At 38.1% G+C, this 23,609-nt stretch overlaps 1 protein-coding gene across 7 annotated transcripts in view; it reads left to right on the top strand.

The window, feature by feature from the left end:
- The window catches only part of LOC124171645 (microtubule-associated serine/threonine-protein kinase 3), an 831,728-nt gene that overhangs the window by 176,441 nt on the left and 631,678 nt on the right, over positions 1-23,609 (top strand). For all 7 annotated transcript variants that reach the window (XM_046550857.1, XM_046550862.1, XM_046550859.1 and 4 more), the window contains exon 5: positions 1,585-1,728. In XM_046550857.1, the coding sequence (XP_046406813.1) occupies positions 1,585-1,728 (144 nt within the window). The remainder of the gene's footprint in view (positions 1-1,584; positions 1,729-23,609) is intronic.

A 23,609-nucleotide genomic window follows, 5' to 3' on the forward strand; every position in this document is an offset into this window, starting at 1 on the left:
AACAAAATTCCCACCTCACGCAATATTTTAATTTCTGCAATTTATGCGGGATACGTGCAATGTTTAATGCCACATGAATTCTGCATCTCATGTTAGCTTAGAAATCCACCTCCAGTACTTCAATTTACTTTCTCTCGTAAAGTGGCCGATTAGTTGAAGTACATTTTCTTACAATTAACGGTGTAGTCTTCTGACCAGAGATAACGAATGCAATATGTATAAAGAAGATCACTGCAAATAATTCCACTGCATGTTAAAAATGGGTTTTATTTAGTGACACTATAAGTTTGGTTCGTTTCCCTGCATGACTTAAGGAAACCCGTAATGGCATATCTCATTTCAAGAAAGTGGCGCCGCTACATACGTTGTAATACTTTTTAATTCGATTGTACCATTGGTCCAGTCATTCCACGTCCGTACCATGGACTTTTCCGGCGGACAGAACTTAAGCAGGATGAAAAGCCATCGAAGCCGTCAGTATTTTTCTGCGTCATTTTCTTCCGGAAGTACGCTCCGTAAAATTTTAGTGCTAGGTATTCTACAGTTAAAAATCGGTCGCAGAATTCAGTCCTAGTTATTGATTATTTCCATAATGCTTTTGCAAATGCTATAAAAAGTATTGCAGTTATAATGAGTTATTAATATTAGGTATGTCACTTTCAATATCTCATGGATTTCAAAATGTGTCACTTGCATATTCAATTTGATCATTTTTAGGATAACGCGATCAAAATAAAAAATCAAAGAAATAAAAATAGAGGCTATTTGGATTACCCTACACTAATCATATGCGGAAGATTTTCTGAAAACCGATACCTCCACTACATAAACACTCAACCTTCGCCCGTCGAATCAAATCCAAATCATTTAGTACTACTAGGGCTACTGGATGAGCGGATTGGATTCGGTGGGCGATTCTTGAGCGTTTGTGCAGTGGAAGTATCAAAGCGTCATCAATATTAGGAATGGAGATAATATAGATCTAAGCAAGTGATAAATATTTAATGGGAATAATGATTAAGCATACTTAAATGTTAATAGCACGAACAATATGACATAATCATCGTAGTAAAAAATATGTCAATGCGTAATAGTCACTTCGTTAAGGAAGACTGGTAATCCGTGAATAATTGATAGCACCGCAAAATTATGGGATTAGAGCTATTTTTAACCCCCATTTTACGCAATCGTTACCCTTTTTTTTTCGAGGAAATCAGATTTACACCATGCACCATGAAAGTACAGGCGGCCGTTTTAAAAATTCTCTAGTGTAAACAGCTAATTTATGCAGTAAAATGAGAACTTTTTCTTTCGTATCTTATACGAGTGTCAGTGGTGGAATTATTTTATTAGCTAAACAACCAATTGAATATTTCCACTGAATTTCCGTCCGTGGTTCGTTCTCGGAATTTTTTCAAAATTTTTTTCTCGTGGCAATTTCACCGCCATTCACGTGGCAGAGTTGAAATCATAGAGTTTATGTTACTATATACAGCATTTATATACAATATAGAATTCAATATTTATGGTTGGAATATTGCACATAGGAAAGGTATGATTTCTTTGATTCCATCTTCCCTTCAGGTTTTCCCCCCTGACATGCTGCTCAGCCAGTTCGCTGGGCTGCAGGACTCGGATCTACTCCACGTCAGGATTCCGGCTCTGCGCAAGCAAGTGGACGCCGCAATCGGACTAGCTCGCCTGCACCTCAAGGGTGACAAGACTGAGGTAGGAAACCGTGTAACAGCCATCTTATCAATGAACACCTGCCGTGCGGACCGATACTATTCACTTGTTAGTATTTTGATAGCGATGGGTAGGCCTCTTTTATTTTATCGGATGTGAATTATTTTCATTTCATTAATGCCCTCATTTCATGGTAAAATGGCAGGGTCTGAAAGCCTTTTAAAATGTATAAATCATCTATATTTGATTGCGTTCAAGCTTTATTTGTAAAATTTTCCAATTGAATGGAGATTCCGATTTTATCATCACCCCCAACTAGGGATGGCAAAAAGATTATATTAATCGATTAATCAATTATTTGATTAATCGAAAAGGTGCTCCAAGTCATTCGATTATTTGATTGACAATTAATCGATTATTTTATAATCGATTTTAGCAGATATAATGCAGTTAGGGTAAACCCGCACGATTTTTATTGAAAAAGAATAAAAAAATTTGATATTCTTAAAAACAATAACAAAGTAAGTTACATGAATTCATTTATATTATTACTAGGTGAAAAATACATTATTTTTATGATTAAATTATTATTAATTTTAAAAATACATTATTTTAAAAATACATATAAAAACACTTTATTCTTGATAATTTGAAATCTCCACAGTAAAAACTTCTCCTTTTATCCAGGAGTTGAGAAATAATGTTTTTGACAGCTTTTTTGTAGTCAGTTTGTTTCTTTTTTCATAATCCGTCGCTCCAGCCTTTGAGAATAATCGTACAGCTGGTACGGAGGTACCTATAAGGTGACAATATTTTTGCTAAATTCATTAAGCCTCGGATAAATTAACTTCATTTCTTCCCGTGCTTCAATCGTATTTTCCTTCTATCCTATAACTGACGAATCAAGATAGAACGCAACTTCGTCTTTAGGATGAGTATTTGCAATGCTGTCCAAATTCTTCTTTTTGTGAACGAAAGCCATGTGTGTTGTCCATAAATCGAAATCCGCAGCACCAGATTCTGATGTAGGTATCACCTGAACTTTCTGGGACAGCAGTTTCGGAATCCGCTATGCCGTTCTGATCTTTTCAAGGACGGACGCATTAGCTTGAGGATTGGAAAAAATATATCTTTTTAAATCGGGGATCGAGAATAGTTGTCACAGCCGGCAAAAACATATTTTCAGCAAGGCCAAATCGTCGGTCGAATTCCGAAAGAGCTTTATCTTTAAGAAATGTGGATACTGTTCATTCTTAACAAATGAAGTACGTAATATAAATCCACAGTTTAAATAAAAAATAAATAATTCTGTACTCATTCCGATTCTTGATTATTTTGATTAGTTTTTTGAAAGTCGATTAATCATTAAATTAATTGTTTACTTATTATCATATCATTAATCGATTAGTCGAAAGAGAAAAATCGATTTTTTCTATCAAACGATTAATCGTTGCCATCTCTACCCTCAACACAGAGCAACCACTAATCATAAATGTTTCTCTGTTGTCGGAGCACGATTATGGAGCAGTGTTCCAGATGATGTAAAAGATTCTCTTTTTCTGTTTTGAAGTAAGCTGTTTTTCTGCTTTTCCATACCTACAAACCCTAGAAAGTGTATTACCATTTTGTTACTTCTTCCGTTTTATATTTTCATTGTAATGCATCCGCCCACCCTTATATCTTCCCATTATAAAATTCTTCAATTTGTGCATTATGAGCCCTATTGTATATTTTAACACCAATATATTCTAAATGGACAATTTCCAAACACAATAAACCTTAACATTAAAGTTAATTGTAAAATAAATGTATTGGTAGCGTTGCCTGTTCTGCAAATCATTATTCAGTGCAAATATGACCGGTTTGAACACTACCGTGTCAGTATTTTCTCCTGATAATGACACGGGCGTGTTGAAACCGGTCAAGGATGAACTAAATAAAGCTATACGGTATATACTGTTTTCAATATGCTTGTATGAAGCGCAATCGGGGCACATCACTCCTGCTTTCGCAAAGTATTGCTCGTTTTAAATTCAAATCTTCATATCGTAGTACCAAGATATGTTGACTCTTGTCAAAATTTGCCTGTATCGCAAATTTGTAAAATTTTCCTTAGCATTTCATCACGTGGGACATTTCTGTATTTCAGATAATATAGTATGAATATTAACAGAAATATTTACCATATAATATGTTGATTTCAAGATAGTCAATTAGGATAGAAACAAGTTGTCCGTCACAAAAAAATACATAATAGTGGGAACGATGCCTTTAATAACGTCGCCATCTATATAAATCGTATGAAAACGGTAAACTTGATTAATTGCTTTTCCGATGTTTTCCTCCGCCTATGCTCTTGACACAGCCGGATATGCGTGGATATTGGCTGTTACTTAAGGGGTCTTCGTGTAAATATTAATGAATATGAGGAGGATAATTTACTCGCTATGTGGTTGATATATGCATCGAATATCTTAACATTTAATTCTTATGTGGCTTTATTCTATTAATTTACCTTTTCATTGGTACTGTCCAGAGTTTTCTCCTTCTTCATTGCCTAATTTAGTACTTTTGATATTTCCCGTTACAGGTGCTCTTAATTTTAACTGCATCTTAGCTCTCTGTCATAATCCCATTTTAAAGAAATATTTGAGGCAACTAGAAAATCTTTAAGAAGCAAATCCCTTGTTGTGCAATAGGGTGGATCGAAAAAAGCGACTTAATATCAAATCCATCTGGCCCAATGGAGAAAATTTGTGGAACTGATCAAATATTGGACCTAAAAAATATTAGACCTACACGTGAATCCTCGCTCATCGGCTATTTTTGGGTATGAGGGTCACAAATCGACGAATTATACATTTCATAGTCATTCCCTACATATTTTGCTGGGTTACCACCCTTTAGAGCAAATGTATCGGGCATTTTGAGTTATCTACCACCGTTGAGCCGCAGAATGCCAAATTTCAGAGGGCGTCCGCGAAGAAAATATTCCAACTCCCACACAGCGTGGCGGGTGTAGGAGCAGCAGAAGTCGCTCGCGTCCCGTCTCCGCTCTCATTTCCTCCCTCCCACTCACCGAACGCACCGCAGTTCACACTGAGCGAGTCTTTCGTCGTTAGCCTAAATAATATTTAGTGTTTCCGGACCGTGATGAATATTGATGATGGTGTATGAATACGAGCTTGTTTTTGCTGCCTCTCGCGGCTGCTGGATTGATCACAGACCCACCAAAATTGGACAATACGAAAGATGATAATTCCCTTCGTATTATTTTATATCACTGTTTCCCAGGAAGTAATTTCTTTTAATTTTGAGGGAGGGAGCAAGGTATAATAGTGGGTGGAGTGTTAAGTTGCTTAACGAAGGGGCATGGGTTCTAATCTCGGGTGTAGCCTTTGGGCACTCCCTAACAAAAGCCCTTAAAGTTCGAAGTGGCCTTGGACAAGGAACCACCACCTATACCCTGATGGTATGAATTTCAAAAACCTCTGTCTTAGCCAGGGGAGAGCTCTTCCCTCGCCTATCCGCACCAATATTTGAGGTGAAGCCCTGATTCAGAGATATTAGTTTAATGCATCCGTAATTTCCCATCATTTACATATTAAACATTATGACGTAGTCTTTCCATATTTTCTTTTTTTTGTGGCTCATTTCTCTTGTCATTTAGTTTTAGTAAGGTAAGGGTTAGTTCTGTTGACAGTAGTTCCGAATTAAATACGAGAAAATGTTTATCAGAGCCGTGAACGTTGTTAAAAAAACTTCTACAAATACTTTAGCGAGCATTCTTGCTTTGCTCATGCTATTCCGGGTTTCATGTTTCCATAAAAAAATTCTGTACATTTCAGGGTAAGCTGCAGCTTTGTGGCATTGGTTTTTCGTCCTAAATATGAAATACGAATTCTGATCGAATAATTAAATATTTTATCAGTCATATGCTTTTCTTATTTTTTTTCATTTTTCTGCTATTTCATGAGCACCATCGTGACACTCAATTTTGTTCCTAATAGTATGACTGTCTTTCCTTTTGGACTGGAAACAAAAGAACGGATTTCATGAAAAAAAAAGACTCGTGCTTCCTCCGGCTGTCGAGTTCACGTATCTCATAGCGTGTGAGAACCTTTCTCATTTTGCGAAGCATATGGTTTGAGTAATTCACGATTACTTCATTTGGGTGTTGGCATTAGAAAAACGTGATCACATGCACGGTCACTCTGAGGAAAATTAATTGCGTGCAATAAGAAACATGCCTCTCCAGTGACGGAACGAGGAATATACCTTAGGGGTGAGGGGGATGGGATGGCGGCCCCTTCCCCAGGAAAAATCTGGTTAACACTAGAACTACCGATGGAGTCATTTTGACTCCTCGCCATTTTTATTTCTCTGCCCTGTCTAAAATTTTCCGAATTCCGGCCTGAAATTCCGTGACTTTTATTCATTTTCGACACAAAATAAGGCTGTGCGATTAAAATAATTCTAGAAAATAAAATAGTGCACGTTTTTCAAAATTTACCTTTAACTACCAAAGGGAGTCATTTTGACTCCCTAATGTATTTTGCTTGTCTTTTCACCAAATAGTAATATTTATACGAGTTTTTATCTCTTCTTATGTCAATAATAATTAATATAAATCAATCAAAGGCTTAAATATGCAATTATTTTCCTTTTGGCTCATATTTGCGAGACTTTGAAAGCATTTCTTATTTTACAGGTCTGTGTTTGGATCTACAAACTATGTGAATGTCCTGATATTATTTTACCTTGCGATAAAGTGGTGAATATGCAATTCATAGCATTTTCAAATCCATGTGTTTAGAATCCGTTGTGTTTGTCCCTCCTCCGTTACCCCTTCCTTCTTGCCGCCCACCTTTGCCGCCGCCCGCTAATACTGTGCATTGCACTGCAGCACTTTTATTTCAGCCTTGACTGCGTGGAAGTGGATTTTCAAATACGAAACATTACCTCTGATATACCGATTCCCCAGAAAAATTGATATACTGATGGACCAGGAAAATAAATCAGTAGAATGAAATAAAGTTACTGTCCTAGCACGTCCGGCTCTGACAGCGCTGGCTGCCGGGTGCCGCACAGGAAAACCGTGCGCTGTCCTTTGCATTAGTGAATCCAGTGAACTCTCGAGTGGACAGCAAAACTCCTATGAAGCAAGGATTTCATTTTTCCTAACTGGGAGTATGACTAGAAGAAGTAGGCGAAAGCGTGAAGAAGTCCTATCTATGTTGCATTCTATACCGGAAGGTGAATCGGAACGCGAAACAAAAGATCATTTCGGCTGTGACGAAGTCGAGGATTTTATTCCTCAAAACGTTTCTAGTGAGTCTGAAGATTCAGACAAAACGCGCGCGAAATATAAGCAGTAATTTACATTTACTTTCCCTTTCATGGGTAGTTACAAAAAAAGGTATTATATACGATTATTTATCGATTCGTTTATACTGACTCACATAAAGCGATGTACAATTGTGGAACCACGCAGGTAAAATTACGAAGATTTTACACTTTCCGATGTGGAGCTAGTTGCATGTATAGCCATATTTTATGCCCGAGCAATATCAGGTACAAATGATTACTCTATTTGGAGTATTTGGTCAAACGACTGGGGAATACCATTTTCTACAACGAACGACTAGGTTTGTTAACATTTTGCAATGTCTAAGAGTTGATGAGAAATCTAATTGATTCCAGCGGCTCATAACTGTCAAGTTTGCCCTCTTTTCAATAGTGTACGATAGATTCATAGAGAATTACATTGCTTGTTACAAACCTGGTCCGTACATTATAGTTGATGAACAACTTTTTCCCAGTGTAATTAGGTTTATTTCACTCTGTACATTCCTTCTAATCCGAACAAATACGGCCATGAATATTGGCTACCCGTTGACAAGGAGAGCAAATATCTTGCAAATGCCTTCCCTTATGTTGGAAAAGGTAATTCACTTCATGCAGATTGCCGTTTAGCAGTACTGAAACCAATGCAACCATTTCTGAAAAAGGGCGAAATGTTACTGTATGTAATTACTTTACCTCAGTCAAACTCGCTGAAAAGCAAAAAAATCCAGGGTACTAGCATTGTGGGAAAGGTAAATAAAAGAGAATAGAAGAACCAAAAGAGATGAAATCACAAATATGCCACAAGAACGTCTACTCAGTGATAGCCTATCTACTCGTTGGAAAATACTCCCGACTTAGCAGGTGTTCATGGATAGTGTACAATGAGACTACCTAAAACATTTCGCGCAAGACGTTTTAGAAAAAGCTCGTCACAGAGTTGGCTGATCCTCATGTTAGATGTAGATAAAAGCGTAGCGTGTCCAATGCCGCAGATTCTTCTGACGGGTTTCTGCAAAAAAATTATTTCCAGGCAAAACCAAAGTGCAAAAATAATCTATCAGTTGGGAATTGTAAGACCTGCCAAAAGTCTTTGTGTGGGCAATGAAAATGAACGACAATGCTTGAACTCTAAAGCACCTTAGCACAAATGCGTGGCGTATCAACTGCATTTTTTTGCTTTAGTTAATTATCTTCCCAACTACCATGTAGCCTAAGTAATATTTTTGATCATTCAAACAATATGATAAAATGTGTTGAAAAGTCTACGTTTGCTGTTTTATCCAATTCCTCCATTATAATTCTATTAAAACAACATAACATGTAAGAAAAAAGAATTTCAAAGCAACACTGTCGAATCTCGCATTTTAAAAAAATATTTTTTTTTGTTAAAACGACGTCTGAAATATTGCAATTATTAACAAAAATGATAAACTAATGCAATCTATCAATAAAAACAGACATAAACAGCAAAAATAAACAATAATAAGGTAGGAGTCAAAATGACTCCATTCGGTAGTTCTAGGGGGGGTGACAAGTCCGGTATTCCTAGTGTTAAATGTTTGGGAAATGAAATGCCTGGAAATACATTTTGGCACTGAAAATGTTAACACTAAGCAGATGTAGTTATTATGTGTCAAAAATCGGCAACGGTTTTAAATAACTTCTGTTTAATTCTCTGAGGCTTTGGGGTTGATCTATAGTTGTACTACTGTGCTTCTCATTTACTCCTTCCTCCGCTGGTTTGCGATTTCCATCCACAGCTACGTGATGGCGTGCATCCTTTCAAAGTGATCTATTCTTCCACGCTCCGGGACTGCATGAAAAATTTGTTTCATTATTACACTTTTCCATGCCGGCGTTTCCTGAGGAAATGTTACAATCTATATCGCTTATGCATAATCACTTTAGAAACTATGGCTATCTTCTTTATAGATAATTTTTTGTAATTTGACTGTGGTAGGCTTAGTGTGCGTTATGTAATATGTAGTTCTGCAATGAAAATGAGCAAACTTTGATTTGAAATATAAACGCTTTTCATGAAACTTGCGCAGATATTAAGGCTTGCATTCTTTCCTTTCTTGTTATGTGCAACACATTCCGGATTTTATGTTTTCGGAAATAGTTTTTTGTATATTCTGGGGGAAAGCTGCAGTTATATAGCATATATTTATGGGTAGGAAAAATTATACATTTTATTCACTCATCCGAATATGAAACTGGTTTCTTCATCTCTTGTAAAACTTTTTGCCTTCCCTTCCTGTCACACTAGGGGTTGCGGATTCGAGTCCTGTCCGGGTAGGTTGCTACGACCCAGGGCAAGAATACTTGTTTGTGTACGTCTTATTGTTAATTTAAAAACTCCGATGTTAAAGACCAATTGTGCCGTTTTCGTTGGTACAGGAATAAGCAAAATCAACGTACCACAATAGATTCTTTAAAGTTCGTCATAGTTATGTATTGTAGCAGCATTATTTTGCGGGTCGAATTTATTTCCGGCTGAATTTGGTTTGTGTTCGAAGAAATTTTATTGATATAAATTTTTATTTGCAATTCCTTAGCGCAGTTCCTTTTCCCTGCCTAAATTTTGCATATTTATGACGTCATTAAAATAAGGGCCCTAATTTAAGTTCTTGCTGGGGATGTAATGATATCCTGGACCCAACCTCATGTTCTAGTACAAACACATGGGTTAGCTAGGAAAGCTTTTTTCTCGGCCATATACCAATAGCTACCTTTGTGCCATTCTCAGTGATAAACAAGAGATGATCCAAAAAAGTGATTCATGCTGTCACTCACTACTTTTCTTGCAATTTTCCTCATATTTGATGAGAGTCGCTACACTACCTAAGTATTTAAAATATTTCGTAGCTTTAAGAGTAAGCGTTTTTGAAAATTAATCTCCATCATCGTCATTTGTGAACACTGTGGTAATTGAGATTAAAATAACATACAATGGAGAATATTGAAACACTTGTAAGTCTCTTTAATTTGTAAAAAAAAAACTGTTTTTACTAGAATGATGTTCTATGAGGCCATTTTTGCTCACTTTAAATATTCCAATACTTTATATCTCTCTTTATTTTATGGGCTATACTTACGCGGATATGTGAAAATATTAATCATTACTTGGATTCGTAAGCTATATCCACATATAAGTGGCAGTGTAAACCGCAAGACTCAAGTGGTTTTATGATACCGTTCCTTCGGTATTTTCACTAATCTTCATGCTTTTTTATAACACAAGGCTCCAAAAATTAAATTTATTAAGATTAAAGTGTTTATGTACTGATCCCTAAAAAAGTGTAAAATGCAACAAAATGGTGTTTTAGAAAATTTCCCCTACCTTCTTCCTGTAATCTGTTGAAGTAATGGTCTAAAGAGGAGAACTATTTCAGCGCATCATCGTAGTGATCTCATTGCTGTGTGAAGCACTGAATATCCCCAAGCTTGAATGAAGAAAGCCTGTGAAGACTCGCTTTGGTGACATTGTGCATTGCGTTTACTTCCAACTAGTGTTACGGGTCCTATTCCAACTATTGTTACCGGCTATTTTTTAAATATTAATGATAAAAACTCCTCAACTGTTTTTTTTTTAATTTATAAGTGCTCGCACTTCTTAATGAATGTGTAAATAAAAATATAGTTGAATGCTTGAGGACGGCACTATCACCGTTATCCTTTGAAGTAATGGCCTAAAGAGGGGAACTATTTCAGCCTGTTGGTGATCTATTATTTCAATGGTCCCATTGATGTGTGATGCAATTAAGATCCTCAAGCTCGAGGGAAGTGACCCTGTTAGGGCGTGCCATGGAGGCATTGTCCATATGGTTTAACTGAAACTCGGATAAATGACCTTAAATACCAATGGCTACGGTGAAAGTTTACGTCCAAGTTCCGTAAACTGTGGCGGTGGGCTGGCACGGAAGGTTTGGCGGCGGCACTAATGACGATGTCATAGCCTCTGGACTGGAGGGTCTCCCGCCTCACGGACCTCGCCTTCCTCTCCACTGCCTCCTGGTGGCATCATAAAAGGCATCATTAAACCGTCGCTACGCCCCCTTGTGGAACGGCGCGGCGCGTCAACCACAGGGTCAGCCCGCGACGCGGGTTTCGTGCCCCGATGAAGTTCCATTCGGAGCTCTTTCAACTTCAATCCCCTCAAGGGTCGGGGAAAATGCCATCATCATTACCGGCAATGTCCACAGTGTACTTCCCACTCCGTGCCGGGGAACGAAAGTGATGCTTTATAATGTGTGCACATCGTCGAAAGTAGCTTTTCATCTGCTTAGCCTGAGGAAAAATATTTGAATCGCATAGTCACATGAAAATTCATATTACTATGAGTATAGTTAAGTTATTCTCGAATCATTCATAATTTTGTCCGATTAGTTTCGGGGAACAAAAGTGATGCATTATAATATATGTACTTCGTGAAGAGTAGCTTTTTATTTGCCGTAAGCTGAAGAAAAATACTTGAATCACTAGTCACATGAAAATGGATATTATAGTAGGCATAGTTATATTATGCTTGGATGTCTTTTGATTTTTTTAAATTATATAGGGTTCAAATGTTTTATGTAGAGAATTAAAGAGCATATTTTACTTATAAAGATTTTAGTCTTAACCTTTCACCAAATAGGTCATTAGTCTGCAATTTTTCTCAATCGCAAACCTGTTGGAACTGGTATAGTGATAAATTATGGTGAGGCATATCATCAGTTGCATTTATTATCTCAAATAAATACTTTTGATCGTGAAAATAGATTATTCTTCAGGTATTATCGTGTATTATATTACCATTTTGATGGAATATGCGATTCATAAATCGAAAATAAACATATTCTGCCACACAAAAGGGGCGAGGAAAGGCAAGGTGTGAGGGTCAGTAAAAAAAATTTACCCCGAGATAAATTTCGTTGGAAGGTGACAAAGACTTCATCGGGGCACGAACTGGGCTATTTCGGTTCATCTCTCTCTTTCGCCTCTCTCAGCCAACTCTGAAAGTATAGCTCAAAGTATTAAAGGTGAACGGTTGGTGACCAATGATTGTGTTTCTTTCTACACTTCGGATGCATTCAGTGGTGGGAGCAAAAAATATTTGATGCGCAAGATAAAATGGATGTTGCATCAATAAGTAACTCCAATACTACATTAATAACTCTCGCAAAGTCTTGAGTATTCAAATATGAAAGAACGGAGGTGGAAGTGATTACATGTCATGCAGAATGGCCAACGGAGTAGCCGTGTTTGAATTGCGGAGCCAGGATACTTAAACCTTGCGCGTGAGGCAGTTCGCTTGTTTCCGAATGCAACCGAAGTCGCTCCGAATATCGAAGTAGGTAGCCCAATTAGACAAAAAATTGGACAGAACAAAAAAAAATAGTTAAAAGATACTAAAATGCGAGTACGTTATATAAATTCGTCGATTGGATGCCAATATCTGAACTACCTGCGCCACGTTTTTCTGAAAATACTCAAGACCAATCCTTATAATTGACTCAGAAACCATGCATATTGCTTAAAATCATGTGAAAATAACCAAGTACTATGTAGTTAATTTAACGCCTGTGAAATTGTTGCCACTGAAGGAAATATGTCCGAAAACTCAGGCACTCAAACCATCCGAGTATTATTCTAGAATGATCGCTGCTACGACATCGCAACGTCACGTTCAAGCACGCCAGCGCCAAGCATGCTTGAAAATTAGGACCTGCATTTCTCTCTCGATGTAGAAACGGAGCAGTATAGGACAATACGGCACCTCTTGCTGCATGAATCATGCATTTTCCTCCCCTCCGCACCTGGTTGAGGCGATGATTTGGATCAAAATTTAATTATGATGACGGAAGAAACAGCAATTAGAGTAATTTCCTCGCTTTAATCGAACATACATCGACTTAGAAGATCAAATACATGGGTTAGGACAAGGGGGTTGATGAAGTATAACCTATGCAATCAAAACATTTTAACTATTTTGACCACATTTACAAACATCAGAACATCGTAAAAAGCCAACAAGGTCTAAAATAGAGATTAGGCAGTATGGAGAGAAATAGTGGGTCAGTCGTGGATGGTTCGCTTGAGGAAGGAAGGAAGTGTATCAGTTGACCATAGTATGTTAAAAAAATCTTTTTATAGTCTCAAGTATAAGGAAATAAATATAGTAAAAAGTATATGAAATAATTACTGTGAAACTCGTACTCAGCCGCACGATGGTGCTGCCGTTCCAACTGAACAGCTGGAACTTCGAAAATTGACGCAGCTTGTCCCGCTGAATAGTGGGATGATATTTCGATAGCGCCTCAAAAACTGGGGTCGTGCGAATCTGACCCTTATATGGACTCCCGTGTCGTAATCTTTAGCTAAATACTAATTCTTGGCTTCTACTCATTACGCGGAACTTCGCCTTACACCAAAGTTTTGCCGTTTCGGACCGTGTATGTTTGTGCACGTGGAATCAGTTTTCGCCTGGAATTACAGCCGTTCACGTTTTAATTGCGCCTGTGGTGGAGAACTTGGGAAAGGACCGCCAATTTGCCAGTTAGAGATTAAGGGGAGAGCTTTCAAGCCACATTAACTCCGCCCATTGTCCTGAGGGAAGAGCTGAGCGCCGAGGTTAAGCGTTGGAAAACTCGTGTTTAATTACTTCCCTCGTCTGAATCATTCAGTTTGTGCTATCGGTCTGGTCTTCTCGCCAATCCTGCCTGTTTTCCAAGTTTTGGTTTCATTCGGCCGTATTCATAGATTTCCGCTAAAACACGCTAGTAGGACGGCTAACTAAGTCGGCTGCTAAGACCTTTAAGTCGCCTACTAAGGATATGGTATTCATGGATTCTATTAAGTGAGCTACTAAGAGCTGCTAACTTAGTATGCTACTAGTCAGCTTGACACCCGATACTCAGTTGCGATTTGTGTTCAACCCGTTAGGCGATAGCAACAGTGCATCCGACTCCTCTGCGGCGCGGAAAATTCGTAAAACTATCAAACAAAAGAAATTGATGCAGCAAAATGCATCGAAATTTTTACTTGGTAATAGATAAATGGACGTAAATCCATCGAAGATACATATTTTTTGATCATTGTACAACAATTATGTTACACCATTGAGAAAGGAGAGATTTATGCGTATTACCGAAGCATTTGTAAGTTTGAGATGCAGTTATTCTTGTACAAACGGCCGTGTATTCATTGATGATATATATATTGCATATTTTACGCACTTCGGATATTTATTTTCATGGGTGCATTGGTATATGAGTGACTAGTATGAAAAAATATAATTATCAACGTCAATATTACACATTTATACACGAAAAGCATAAGTAAATACACCTCAATATCGGAGTATAAAAGAAAAGTTATAAAACTTTTACAAAGCAGAACAGAATCGTAAAGAAAATAACGTTTAGGTAAATGTGTGAATGATACACATTTTTACGTTTAAAATACCTACGTGCGAGAAATTAGTAACATATGTTTGCAACCTCTAAAATTTTATAATTAAGGAAATACAACAATCTACCTCGACACATATAAAATTTTCGAATATTGACAGCGTACAAGTGCGGAAACATAGGGAATATAGTTTAATGAAGGTGGTTATTATAAAAAAATAATCAAGCTAACTTGTTTTACTTCTTTATTGCTGATCATATCACAAACAGCACTACAACGCACACAACATTTCACAGCATATTTCACGAGCTGTCTTTATGATACTTATAATCAGTACATTCCGAATCAAATGATTCAATGAAAGACTTGGCTCATAATTAATTTAAAACACTATTACGTAACACTAATAAAGCATGATAATCAGTTTTCCAATCACTCCGCACACAATAAAAGAATTTACACTCCTTGAAGCTCGAAAGGATTCTTCACATCTCACTTTCCACTCATCACTTACGATTTAGAATCAGTTCATGTTATTTCACATTACCATTACGTAGGCAATGAAATGAACAGGCTGAAACAAATTGCTAAACCAGTTCTTGTTACATCAACAAACTTCCTATCTCACTATCACTCGTACCGTAACCAACAAAACCGTAACAAAAACAACAGCGCACCGAAATGCGTGAAATGCAAACACTGGTGATAGATTATGACGAAGTGACAAGAATAAATAATAAAATCTAACAGAACTTATATGAGTACAAACGAATGAGAGTTAATACGCGTTCACTGTATTCCTAAAAAAACGACTACTTCAAATATGAAACATGTCCCCTTCGCAACAGTTAGATACCTTTGATGGAAATGTATACGGTTGATTAAACCAGTGTGGAAAAAATAAATAATTTTGCCGATGCTCATACACTCACAAATCACTTCACTTTCCGCTTCACTCTGTACTTCATCGTCTATATGCAATCAATTCACTTAGGGGCGCACCTAATGCACAAATTGTGTTCACTTACACAAGAGGCACATGTTCACTGCATGTCGTAGATTCCTCGCAGTTACACAAAACTTTCAATTCCTGTCAAACAATTATACTACGTACGTTGCCTGCCTTACTTAAAGAATGGATTCTCGTATTCCATTTTGGCACAAATGCGTAAAAAAATCTATAACAGTATGTAAATAAAACTGGAGTTCGATCATCCACAACGGTCCGCCATATTTAGTAGCTCTCTTAGACAGCAGGTGGGCGAATAAGATCCGGCTACTAAGTTAGTAGCATACTAAGCTTAGTAGCCCTTACTAACGATCTATGAATACCATTGTGCTAGTATGCTACTACTTAGAACGTTTCTTAGGCGTTAGTAGATTACTAAGAAAACTATGAATACTGAAGTCTTGGCGGCCCTTGATAGTGATGTGTCAGATGGGTGTGTTTGGCTCAGATTTGCGGGCTGTGGTGCTGTGAAAGTAGCTTGCTTTTCCTATGCTTGATGAATTGTAAAAGCGAAGGCGCAAATAAATGAATGTGAGGCAGAGGTATAGATGGCACTTAACTATTTTTCGGCGAGGCTTGACCGCTAACATGATCATATAAGTTGCAGCACATTTGTGAAATAGCCGTGAGATATTGAAAAATGGACTATCATTACCTCGTGCCTCATTCGCCTCAATCAAATACGATCAGATTTCTAGTACCTAATTCAGATGCCTTCGGATGTTTAAAGCGAAAAAAACAACATATCTATGCGGGTATACCTATGACCCTGACAAGTACCCCAAAATGTTTTTTTTATGTCATGAAGTTTAGCCCTTAGCTCTATTTTCTTAAGACTTAGGTAAAAAATTGATGATAAATTGACTTAAATAGCCAAAAACTGTCTTGGAAAGGATTATTTTGATGCTTCTTGCGAAAATTAGGCGCTCAATTACACATATTCAAGTAGCATCTTTTTCTCAATTGCGCATGCACCCATTTTAGGATTAGAGCAAAGGATATTTTACCACCTTTCTTTCCAAAAATTGCCATCGTGAGATTCACAGCTTTGCACATCAAAATGCAATTCAAATTAAATTCAAAAGCCACTTGGAAAACGGGCAGGAATGGCTAGAAGACCAGACCGATAGCACAAACTGAATGATTCAGAAGAGGGAAGTAATTTCAAAATGCATGTATTTACATTCATTACATTTCCTAATTTCGTGTTTCGTGTACAAGGGGATTTCTACCGGTTGGAAAGTTAACTGCACTATAGTTCCTTTTCATCTGATCCTCAGTGTCAACCTGGAAACTCTTAGTTACTAACTTCATCGAAAAAATCTCTTCACCGTCCTTCAAGTTCCAAACTAAAATGACATGCGTTTTATCGTCATACCTTTTTCTACAAGTCCATTTATCTTAGCCACCAGTCAAAACAAAATTTATCCAATATCTTTGTAAATGTGATAACATAATGCATTGGAGGAATTCATGAAATTAACGGTGTGACTCTTGATAAAAGACACTATTTTAGGTAAAAAAAAGACAACTAGATACATATCCGGGTACAATTTTGACTGAAGTAACTACCAGAAATAAGGGTTTTTAAAGTATTATGTAGTTTAATTCTTATCTTAATTGTCTTAAGACTTGACTTAAGGTGACAAAAAGATTATAAATTAAATTTTAAACGTTGTCTTATAAAGAATTATTTGGATGCATTCCATGAGAAATATCGTTGATTAAAGGTATTTTCCCTTTCGAAAAAAAAAATCCCCCAGCAGTGCAAGTTGCATTGCTGTACTAACTGCCTATAAATGACGGAGTTACGCCATTTATACTTATCTCGTGTGTTACAATTACCCGAAAATTTATTAAACATTAATTTAATGTCTTCATAGAATCTACTTATATTTTACGTAACCACCTTTAGCATTGGGGATGGGACAATCAACGATCCATTTGGCTGTGAACCCAAATCTTCCTCAACAAGCCAGGCGAAGCAACAGCTCGCAAGCAATAGAAAGCAATCGGCGCAATGTTCCGCAGAGTTGAAGGGTTCCTGCTTTAGTAAGCATCTTTACTAATGCCTTTGTTGTAACTTCGATGTAAATGCGCAAAAGGGTGGCTGGTCAGAATTCAAAATCCGAGGCGAACATTCGAAAACCAAATTCCATTATAATTACGACGGGAAGTTGAAAATAAGAGCGAATAAAATTTTAATGCATAGAATTTATTAAACCTTGGTATTAATTATTTTTATTAATACTAAATTTGATGCAAATTCTATGTCCAGGTGATATAACCAAGATGAAAATAAACGCTATCATCGTGCTCAGCCAATCAGACCCATCGCGTGACCACCGATTTTGTCATAACAATTTTCATCATTTGGGCAAAATCAGAATATCAGTCTTCTTTGTATTTAATAAAACGTTTTGACCGTATCAGATGAGAGCAGTCCTAGAAAATTTCTCAGAGCATTTGCATGACTTCAAAGGACGCATCAACTACTCACGACCAAACGTTTTTTTAGTCTCTTTCATGGCGCATTGTTCGTCTGAAATTTACGTTATTAACTTTTTCAAGATACATCGTGTAAACCCTTACCCGTGTATCATATTCAAAACCATTGACTTTTACTCCTCTATGCTTCTATACAACACAGAGTTAAAATAATATATTATAACTTTCAAAGGGCTGGTAGCGAGGGGAATATTGATTCAATTTAAAATATTTTAAGAAAATTACAAATTGATCGCGCTCATATGATTACCTCCAAGCAGGCAATAATGCTTTTATGCTTATTCCTAACTCATACAAGCACTACTAGTGAATAAACAAGGGTGGTTTTGGTGGATGTGGCTCACCCAATAGTAAGCCACAGGCATGTAAATGTGTCCCATTCCAGGTGGGGCACCAGCTCACATTCCGAGGATTTCCTATTAGGTTGTCCAAAGGTTTCATCCGGCTTTTTCACCCGGAACACAACAGTCAGAAGAGAAGTTCTTCATCCTCTTGGCTACTGCGTTCCCCATTAAGCAAGTTAGTGCGATCGTTAGCCCAAAACTTAGGAGGCGCTCAACCGGTCTTTCTTTCGATGTATTTTTTTACAAGTTTTGACGACACATTAATCACGAACAAAGCTGGGTATTTCCGCTAAGTAATATATAGTAAGTATTTTTCATAATAACTTACGCTTACCTCTCGATAGGGGTAGATGTTAACAGCGGTGTAATATATAGTATGTCCAGAAATATTATAAATGATCGCGCAGGTTCATCTACATCAACGAGGTACCGTGCAAGCCACCATCAGGGTGTGTGACACGGGGAGATTCCAAACCAGGCATACAGAACTCATCCTAGCCTTCGATTTATTATGTAATTTTATGAATATGTCAATATATTGAAAGTGGATCTGTATGAGTGTAATATTTCTCTACCAGTTCATGTTAATATTTTGAAATCAGCAATTAATAACAATGTTCAATGTCCCATTGAAAATCCCGCAAGATTTTCGCGAACTTATGTGTGTATGTACTTATGCTCCACAGGACAATCTTAGAGCAACTAATATACCTATCTATCTAGCCTTTATCAGAAAAAACTCGTAAGACACTCGAAGAGTGCTAAGGACACAGAAATATTACAATGCAAATAAAAGTATTAGTTGGCAATAGATGCAAGAAAAGTTAGTAAGGGATTCGTGGACGAGTTACAACTAGCCAAAACATTCGCATAGTAAGTATTCACAAATATAATAAATTATTAACAACAAATAGGGAGCCTATATTACCTCTACCTATTGTGGCTATCCTAGAACTAAGCTATCGTAAGTATTATGTTGCGCATGTGTGATGCCATCTTAAACATTAGATAATATTAGTTTTTTAAGAGCTATAAACTGATATTGGCGGGTAAATACTACTAATATGCTTGAAATATTTAATCCGTCATCCTACGCATTGACGAAAATGAGCCGAATGAGGAGGTTAAATGTAAAATACGTCATAACACATATGAGGCTCGTTTTTACAATTTATCGTGAACGGTGTCAAGAATCGTTCATCTTTGTGTTCATGGTCATCAGTAACCACGTGAAATTTTCGTTGAGTGAGCATGAAAAAGGTGACTACCTTATAACCGAGAGCCTGGTGCGGGGTTGAAAACCCCAACGTCGGTGCCACAATGGGAAATGGAAGCAGTTAGCAAGGGAAATACTACAAACGTTTTATCCAAATATTGACTCCAAATCTTATTCTTTAGCGTTAAATTAAATAAAAAATATTCAACCGAAATTATTCACTCTGTGATTCAATCCGAAAGTTGTTTTGAAAAGGTGAAGATAGAGCTTAGGTGAGACTTTATCAATGTGTACGAGGTACGGTGTAAGCCACCACCAGGGTGTGTGGGACGGGATTATTCCACAACAGCCATGCAGCAGTCAGCATAGCCTTAAGGCTAAACACGAAGGACAAACAGTGTGAATCTCTGTCAAGATATGGAACTACCATCGGGAGAAGATCAGCACCGTAGGATGATAACTACGTCCCACATTTCCCAAAATCCGCTGTTCCCCTCCAATCAGTCCTCGGTCCACCCCTTCAACCTTCTCCTCCTCTCAGTGGCGCCCCAGCAAGCCCCTGACACCCTAGATCAGGGGTTTCCAATTTACTAGGCCACGAGGGCCACATTCCAAGTTCCGAATCGCCCCGCGGGCCGGATAACAAATTTGCCGATGACTGCAGTATTCGATACCAACGTGTACTGAAGTATCCGGTGGCGTATTTCTTATTTACGAACAGTTGAAGGGGACTTTGACGTGCTGTACAGCGCTGCAATGCTCCTAGCGGCGTCTCACAGAGTTAAACGAGCGAGAATCGCGGGCTACTTGAAACGAGTGCGCGGGCCGGATGAAAGCCCTACGCGGGCCGTATTTTGGAGACCCCTGCCCTAGACCATGGCTCGCACCGGGATAATGTTACGAAGACCGTAAATCGTTCGAAATAAAATATGAAGAAAATCAACAATTGAAACGTGTTTCAACCCTCCCCTATTCTCGCCAACTGGCCATTTTCAACCTATCCTCTTTAAAGCTCCCAGTTTCTCCACGCTAACTGCAACATGAGTCACCTATTGGGCCCAAAAGTGTCTTACAATGATCGGATTGAAATATTCGTATTATGCACAAAACTATAAAGAAAATGAGACCAAACAGGGTGTACTAATGACATTTTTTAAGCATTGTAAGAAGTAGATCTCTCGTGAAAAATTGAAAATGGAAGTGGTATGGGGAGTTGGAGGGGACAGGGCTCGGAGTTCCTTTGCCGGATAGAAATTCACAGACTACGAGTAAAAATTTTAAGCTACCAATACCAAGCAATGGGAAGTGGTTTCTCTGGAAGAGTCCCCCGCCCCTCCCCTTCTCACCAGTTTCCCTCTTTTCCCCCCTTCCTAGGCCCCAATATTTGAAAGACGCCGATAGTATGAATCATCTACTGTGTTATTCGGTGCGGGGGCGCAGCTAGGAATCAAGGCTGGGGGGGGTTTTAGGCGCAACTTATACTTTGGGGTGTGGGGGTATTGCATACCTGCCAGGGTAAGAGGGAGTGGCGGGGGCCCTCCTCCAGAAAATTTTAGTATTAATGGTTCCAAATGACTAGTTTTACCACTTTATGAGAGATATTTGATTGACCCTAACACTATTCTATAAGCAATATTAATCCATTAAGTAAAATCTATTAAACTTAAAAATTTCTCTGAGCTCTGGAGGGGGTTTTATCCCCCAAAACCCCCCCTCGCTGCACCACTGCTTCGGTGACTACCAATAACCTACCGCAAATAGTGTTTTACCTCCGTACGATTTCAAGATTTGCCATCTACATCACCCGTGCAATCCACAACCAGGGTGTGTGGCAAAGTGTGATTCCACTCCAGGCATTCAGTACTCGTTCTAGCTGTTCGTTCTTTAGAAGAATGATGGTTGAAGACCAGCACTCCTTTATCACTATTCAAAACAACCCAATTCCGACTACTAAACCCGAGCCTTACTCATATAAATGTTTGGGGTGAACGAGACATTCGACAAGAAGTCAGAGAATTGTCCCTCTCTGAAATCGTCTGAAACCATAGCAGAAAGTGTTGAAACACTAGAGTTTCTATCAATTTTAGTGTTGCCAACTGCCTCTATGCTTATCCTTATTGGGGGAATTCGGGAAATGAGATACGACATAGGTCATAGAATCGACCCCCTCCAAAATCGTCGGAAACCCGAGGAGAAATTGTCGAAATACTAAATTTTCCATCGATTAAAGCGTTGCCAACTGCCTTTATGACTCCTTTTTTTTGGAGGCAGTTGAGGGCCAAAAAATTGATTTTTTTAAAATGTCATTTTTCAAATCTAGACTAAGTGATCTAGAAAACAATTTCCAGACCGGCCAAAGCGCTTTAAATGCTGGAAAATCGTGATATTTCTCTATTTCATTAAGTATCAACGACGGGAGAGATGGAGGAAGAGTTCTCGGGTTTCCAGCCGGGTCCGAGGGTTTTTTAAGCACCGACGCTTCGAAAGCTAAATCTGCCATCGTCTTCAGGGTGAAGATGATGACATTCACCCTGAAGACGATGGCAGACTTAGCCTTCGAAACGTCGGTGATGAAAAACCCTTGGACCTGGATGGAAACCCGAGAACTCTTCCTCCAGTCTACTCGCCGGAAAAACCTTAGATCCTTCAACGGAAGAGATGCTAATTTTCATCATAGGGTTCAACGAAAGTTGTAAGAACTGGTAGTGACTAGAAAAGGCCGCAGGCGAGCGAAAGCGAGTTTATTTATATACACCTCAGAGCTACTAGAACAATTTTTCGCTAAATAATTTACTTAATTTTTCCTTATTTTTCTCCATTAACCGACATGTTTGATAAGAAAGAATTTCACACAATAATTTGGGAGGAGTCAGCTTCTACTAGTGAAACCTGAGATTTAATATTGCTAAAGAAATGAGGGACGGCTATGTAGATGTGATGGTCCATAGATTTGATCAAGATGGAAGCAAAGATAGCGACGATCTCCAAGGCTCACTCAGCACGCGATTAAAATCAGAAAACATGGAAATCGATACAAGTGGGAGGAAACAGCACTCTGCGCTGGACGAGACCTTTTTTCTCGGAACGCGGTCAAGCATTCATCCGTCGAAATGAAACATCAAAATTTCCCTTCATCCCTCTGAGGATTCTAGGAGGCTGGATGGAGTGAATTCCACAGCACAAAACCAATGAGACACAGAGAAAAGTCTAGAAAGCCGTTCAAAAAGATAGCGAATATCTGAGAGATGCTGGGTAATGTTATTACTGCCAATTCCGATAGTACTAATATTGTCAACAGCATGTACATATCTGAATTCGTGAGGAATAAAAGGGAAATAAGTATAATTCAAGGCATTTAAATTATGTTGTCGATTTTTTTCTCCCATACTGCTCGCCAAAAAATTGAATAGTATCGGTTTCAACCATGTAATATATGATTTAGGAGTAAACTTTTAAAAATGTTTTACTCTAATTTGGTCCTTATTCAGTGACCACTTTCATCCATTATTGGACATTATCGATAATGAGGTCAATAGTTTGCTCATAAATAAACGACATTCGTGAATTGCTGAGTATGCTAATGGTTCATTGAAAAATCATGTTGCAAGGAAAGTTTGTCGTACAGTTCGGACCCCATATAAGAATCCGTAAAATAAGTTAAATCCGGGGAAAAATACCTATATTTATTTGTTTAGAGGCTATAAATCCACCGACCAAGTAATCGGTGTAAAAGAAGGGAAGTTTAGAACGCTGTCGTAATTATTCGTTTTGAGGCCAGACAATCAGCTGTACAAATAATTGATGGCAAAGAAGGGAAGTTTTGGACTAAGAGAGGCATGGAAAATGAACGGTTTCATAAGTGCTGTCCCTAAAAAAATTAGCCATGTATCATCCAAATCGTAGTAGCCATTAAGCATTACCCATCGAATACAAATCTCTCGCTACATGATGGGAACAAGCCTCTCGGGAACACTACAGACTTGACCTCACCGCGGTCGTTTCTTCCTCAGCTCCACCCCACTAGAGATACACGGTAGTTGCTTAAATTATCCAACGGCCTTGGAATCCTGCATTAGCAGCTTTGATACTAGCTTCGATTGGT

This window comes from Ischnura elegans, chromosome X, assembly GCF_921293095.1.
Source record: "Ischnura elegans chromosome X, ioIscEleg1.1, whole genome shotgun sequence".
In the NCBI taxonomy this organism is placed as follows: Eukaryota; Metazoa; Arthropoda; class Insecta; order Odonata; family Coenagrionidae; genus Ischnura; species Ischnura elegans.